This window comes from Myotis daubentonii, chromosome 16 (assembly GCF_963259705.1).
Source record: "Myotis daubentonii chromosome 16, mMyoDau2.1, whole genome shotgun sequence".
In the NCBI taxonomy this organism is placed as follows: Eukaryota; Metazoa; Chordata; class Mammalia; order Chiroptera; family Vespertilionidae; genus Myotis; species Myotis daubentonii.
The window spans coordinates 19,180,629-19,186,628 of NC_081855.1; the positions used below are offsets into that span (position 1 = coordinate 19,180,629).

Sequence of the window (6,000 nt, forward strand, 5' to 3'; positions counted from 1 at the left end):
GTCCCTGGTGAAGGGGTCATGTTTCACTGCCTTGGAGACATGCAGCAATGGCTGGTGATGTGGCAGCCACAATGGGCAGTTGGACTTTTTCCCCTTCAACAACATCCTGAGGAGGTAGGCAAGCTGGCCACCAAGTTTCAACCTTACTCAGCTTGCTGAAGGGCTCATCCCCTGTGTCCTGCATGTGGTCTATAAAGTTTACCTTTTCAGCTTGGCCACTGACAAGCTCAAGTTTGAGAAGGGAGAATCTGTGAAGGTCATCAAGAAGCCTGGGAATGACCAGGAGAGGTGGAAATGCAAAAACGCCTGGGGGCAGGCAGGCTTTGCCCCCCCCCCCCCCCAACTACATGGTGGTGCTCAGCCATGGGCCTGCCCTGTCCATGTTGCATGCCCCAACATCAGCTACCCGGGGTAGGGGCAGCGGGTGCTTTGCAGACAGAGAGTGGTACTATGGCAATAACACACCACCAGGCCAGGTGCCAAAGGGCGACATCCTCATTGGGGACAGCGAATCCTCTCCCAGTGACTTGTCATGTGTCTCTCCAAGCACCAGGAAAGAACAAACATTACAAGGTGCAGCTTGTGAAGCGTGTCAACTGCATCAGACTGCGGCAGTTTCCCACTATGGACACTACAAAAAGTCCCCATCCTCACTGTGGGCATGGGGAGAAGCTGTACCTCATCGGAGCGCTTCAGTGATGTCCTCCCCAGGGCCCTGCCACCTCCAGGCCTTGGTGCCACAGTTACTTCCCCAGTGCTGAGCTGGTGGCTCCAAGGCATGGTGGGTCACCTGCTCTCCTGCAGCCCCTGTTCTGTCCAGTGGCTCCTCCCCTACTGGGTCCTTTGCCTGGTTGATGTTTCTGTCAGGTTCTTTATTTCCAACTGCCTCCCCTTTGCCATCTCACGACCTCATTCCAGGGTTCAAGGTCACCCCTCCCTACTGTGGTTAGTTTTAGGGAATGAAAGATGGAAGAGGGCAAGTTTGTCCAGTTTATTCTTCTCAATTAGAAACAGCCATAGACTCTTCAAAGTGTTATGCTGTCAGCGCCCCTCAGTAAAGACAGTGGGCCCAGTGGGGATGCACTGAAGTTGCCCTTGGTGAAGTGACCTAGGTGCCCTCCAAGGTGAAGGTCCCTGGTCCCAGCAGCCCTTTTTGGTGTCCTTTACACACACACACACACACACACACACACACACATATGCATAATTTTTTTTACAGGGAAGTTTTCCAGGATTTACAAAGAATATGTGATTGGTAATAAGAGACAAAGAAAGTTTATGAAGGAATTGCATTCTGTTTTCTTTACATTTTTACTTCTTTATCTTTTAAACAATAGTCTTGAGATGGTACATTCCTACAGTTGAAGAAGGGGTCTTGACACCTCCTAAACCTGCATGCTGAGTCTCCTGGCTATTGTAATAAACAGTAGTATGACAAAACTGTGTGTGATTTATCTTAGGTAAACTCTGACTCAATGATAGGACAGCAATGACTGAGCATTTACTGAATGCTCAGGGCATTAAGGGAGGAGTTTAACACATTTATTACTTGTGTGTTTTCTTTTTGTGTCACAACATTTTTTATTACATTGAAATCATAAATTTAATGAGTGAAACTCCATGAGGAAAAAATAGAAAAAAATATTAAAAATAACTCTAGCTAAAATAATTTGGACATGGAGACACAATATAAAAAATATAAATTGTGACTTCAAAAACAAAAATATGGGGGAGTAAAAGGGTAGATTTTTGTATGTGATTGAAATTAAATTGTTATAAGATTAAAATAGATTAATAAGCATAAGATAGTTTATGTAAGTGTCATGCTATGCACAAAGCAAAAACCTATAGCAGATACACAAAACATAAAGCTAAAGGAATCAAAGCACACCACTTTAGAAAACCATCAAGCCCTGGCCACAAGGCTGGGTTGGTTGGAGTGTCTTTCCATGCACCACCAGAAGGTGGCTGGTTTGATCCCCTGTCTGGGTATGTAGGGGAGGCAACAGATAGACATTTCTCTCTCTCCCCCAACTCTCTCTCTCTCCCTCTCTCAAAATCAATACAATCATATCCTTGGTTGAAGATTCAAATGGAAAAAAAAGAAAAGGAAATAATCAAACCACATAGGAAAACACCAAGAGATGAGGAAAGAAATAAAGGAAGCACATAAAAATAATTGACAAATCCTTCCCTGTCAGTAATTACTTTAAATGTGAAAGAATTAAGTTCTCCAATCACAAAACATAGAGTGGCTGAATGGATAAAAAATAAAAGCAAACCAACAATAAAACCCAAGACTGACTCTATGCTGCCTGCAAGAGACTCGCTTTGGCTTTAAGGACACACATAAACTAAAGGGAAGGGATGGCAAAATGTTTAGTGTAAAAGGAAGGAAACCAATGAGAGCGGGATTAGCAACTATTATATCAGACCACAACCCTGAAAGGACCCACTTGAAAAGCTGATGAATATTCTGTTGAGATCCTCCCTGGGATCTCCCCTAAGATCTCCACTCTTAAAAGTTTTTAGGATTCAGGACCCAGTGCCCTCTCCCTCCTGGGAGCATGCCCATGCCTTTCACCACCCCTTCCCTCACATCCCCCATTACCATTACCTTTACCTTCCTCACTCCCAAGCTCCAAGGGCCCTTCCTTTGCTGCTGTAAGGTGTTTTCTGAACCCCTTTCTTCTATCATCCATTTCTGATACCTCTGTGATTTTCTAAGTAAAAGTTCTCTTACAGTTTGAGTCTTGGCTCTGAATTCTTCCCTAGTCAGAACTCTAATACCAAGGTCTGGTCTGACCCCTCTGGTCTAACACCTGGTGCTGTTCTCGCCGTCATGGTCAACAGCACCAGGAAACAAGAGACCGGTCTTAACTAGGAGAGGTCAGGAGGAACCAGTGAGCCCACTGCAGCCTGCCCCACCCTCTCATTGGAGAATGGTGCCCTGACACTGCTGGGCAACTGTCCCGATCTGGCCTCCAGGAAGTTTGTGTCTTTACCTCCCCATATACGTCATGACTCCTCTCTGTGCCTCAAGTCCCCTCACATGAGGGTGAGAGCCTCTGCCACCCACAGCTGTCAGTAGTAATAACATCGTGGGGGCAGCAACAGTAGCAACAGAACATTTCATTGAGCACTTACTAGGAAGTGGACTCTGGTAGGTGTCTAACATGGATTACCTCTTTACCCTCCTACAGTCCAGGGGGCAGGCTCCTACCCTCTCATTTTACAGATGGAGAGAAGATGCAGAGAGCAGTGAGGCGACTTGCCCAATGTGGTGGTGCCAGGACTGGAACTTGCTTCTCCCCGACTCCCTTCTGTGCTTATAGCACAAACCAGGCAAGTGGCTTCTTGGGAGGTGGGTGTGAAACCCACATCCTCCTGCTGGTGCCTCCTGAGAGTCAGCCTCTCATCTCTCTGGCCCTCTGAGCGCTCCCTCCCAGGTGCTGTGGGGACCCGTGGGTTGCTGGGAATGCACTTGGCATTCTTCCCCCACAAGCCTCTTAGCTGCAGTTGAGTCTGGGTCTGGATCCCCCCTTTGACAAGGCAGTTCCCAGTCACTGCCCAGTGTCAGGTTTGGTGGGAGGCTCAGCAGGGTGTGGGAGGGAAGGAGATGAACCGCAGGCAGTGGGAGTTTTGTCTACTCACCTGACTGCATAGCTGACCCTTTCCGGGCTGCAGCACACAGCTGGCTTAGGCCCATCTGCTCCCAGGTCTGCTGGGCCAGGTCCCAGGCCTGCTGCTCCCCGTACTGAGCCACCAGGCATGAGGCCACCTCCATGCCACCCACCTCCTCTGGTTGAGCTGGGGTCGCCCCAGGGGAGTGCTGGCAGAGATGCTTATCAGGCAGCCGCAGCAGGAACTCCCTCAGCTGCTTCTTGCTCATAAACTCCAAGATCCATGCCAGCCGCTGCTGGACTCCTTCAGCCACCTTTGCTGCACCAACCTGCTCTGCAGCACCGGTTATGTCTCTTGCCCTCAGTGGGATTCGGAAGCCCTTTGGGTGGCTCACTGGGGAGGGAATGAGTGATGAAGGAATCAGGCAGGCAGAGAAGAGCAGTCATCCTTGGTCCCTACCATCTCCCAATGCAACACTTCTACTTGGGTCATTATGGTCACCTGGCAAATTCCTATTCAGCATTCAGAACCCACTTTTGTAAACCCCAGGGCATCTGCCAACAGATGCTGGGAGAAGGGATGTGAAGGAGAGAGGCAGGAAAAGGCATAGGAAGGAGGAGTCCAGAGGGGGCTGGAAGACAAGTTACTGAGTTGCTGGGTCTGGTCTGGGGGCAGGCAGGAGTTGAAGGGGGCAGAGATGGGAGGATGGGATGTTCAGGACACTCACTGTTCTGTGCTCCTCAGTCCTCAGTCTCCTGAGACCTGGACTCTATGGACCAAGCCTTGAGCTGCAATGCTGACAGGAGGTGGGGGATGGGGAAGGCAAAGCATAGGGTGGGCTTTGAGAGCCCAGGGCTGGGCTCAGAGCTGCCCCATCCACGTCTCTTCAGACCTCTTCTGGCCCCAGGACACCACCCAGGAAGACCAGCCTCACCCAGCAAGAGAAGAACAGAAATCACCAAGAGGAAACCACATGGGGGTGAAGTGAGGGGAGGGGAGGGGCCATCATGATTCTGAGCAGAGAAGAAACTTAGAGCCAAACACCCAGACAGGCCACAGCTACAGTCTCCATCTATAGTGAGGCCAGGGGCACAAGGACAGACAGCCTGATGCCCTGGATGCAGACCCAAGTAGCATGAGGTACTTGCATCTTCACATGACACCCTGTGCGCCCCCCACGCCCTTCCCGTATCTTGCTGCTGAGTCAGGGTTGAGAAACTTCAGGAAGTTGAGTGTAGAGACAGAGGCAGCTCTCAGGAAGGGCGGGGAGCCCTGAACCTTCCTACAGAAGCAGGGTTCCTGAAGCCCAGTTCATCTCGGGACACCTGCTGGACCTCCAGTGTATGTGGAGTCAATTTTCACCCGAAGCTTGCTAAGACTAGGGTGTCAGGGGCCGCCCCCACTTCTGGAATCATGATCTAAAGATCCACTTTTGTTGTCTCTGGTCAGGACATTTCTGGCTAAGTGAAGATCTTCTAGTCTAGTGCATCAGTAAGCCACTCGGGGTCATAGCGATGGCCCACCCCACTCTGAATCCTGTGTCTGCCTGAGGTGCCAAGAGAGGGCTTAGGGCTTTTTGGTGCCACGTTCTTTAAAATATCCTGGTTTTAATGGCTCTGCTAGCATCCCACATACCTAAATCCTCTTGAGTTAGTAACACTTTCAAAATTCTCCCCCTCTCACTAATACTTCTAATAAGTTACATTTTAATATTATACTTTTGGCCAGGGATTGGCAAACTCTAGCTACATCAAGATGGCTAAAAATGATTGTTACATTTTAAAATGGTTGAAAAAGTCAAAGAAGAATATTTCAGGATATCAAAATTATATAAAACTAGAGGCTTGGTGCATGGATTCATGTACTGGTGGGGTCCCTCAGCGTGGCCTGTGGGGATTGGGCTGATACTGGCGTCCAACACCGCCTGAGGCTCTTGCCTGCTGCTCCTGCTCATCCTGACCCTGCTGTGCCTGCCAAGCTGGTGCCCAGTTAGTCCTGATCTGGAGAGGCTCACGCCACCACAGCAGAGTTCACCTGCTATGAGCCCTGTGTCTGGCGTCTGTCCTGAGGGGTGGGGGGCGGGGGCGGGATGTGATCTGCCCTCTGGGTGACAGAGGGACACCCTTGTTGTCCTGGGATCCAGATCCATCCCTCTGACATTAGTGCTCGTTGTTGGGAGCCATCTGGTGGCTGCTTTTATATCATTTCTTCCTTGAGGGTCATCTAGGGAGGGGAAGTGGCCCTGGTGCCCCAGGCTGACTTCCAGGAGGCCTGTGATGCTGTCTGAATTGTGCCTGCAGCGGCGCCAATCCATCTGTCCCAGTCAGTTGGTGCCTGGCCATTCTCTGGAGATTCGACCTGCAGGACTACTGAGGG

At 50.0% G+C, this 6,000-nt stretch overlaps 1 protein-coding gene across 1 annotated transcript in view; it reads right to left on the reverse strand.

The window, feature by feature from the left end:
* NLRP1 (NLR family pyrin domain containing 1) overlaps positions 1–4,571 on the reverse strand; it is a 45,220-nt gene extending 40,649 nt beyond the window's left edge. The window contains 2 exon segments of the mRNA XM_059668995.1: positions 3,655–4,017; positions 4,352–4,571. Coding sequence (XP_059524978.1) covers positions 3,655–4,017; position 4,352 — 364 coding nt within the window. The 5' untranslated portion in view covers positions 4,353–4,571.
* Positions 4,572–6,000: the final 1,429 nt, after the last annotated feature.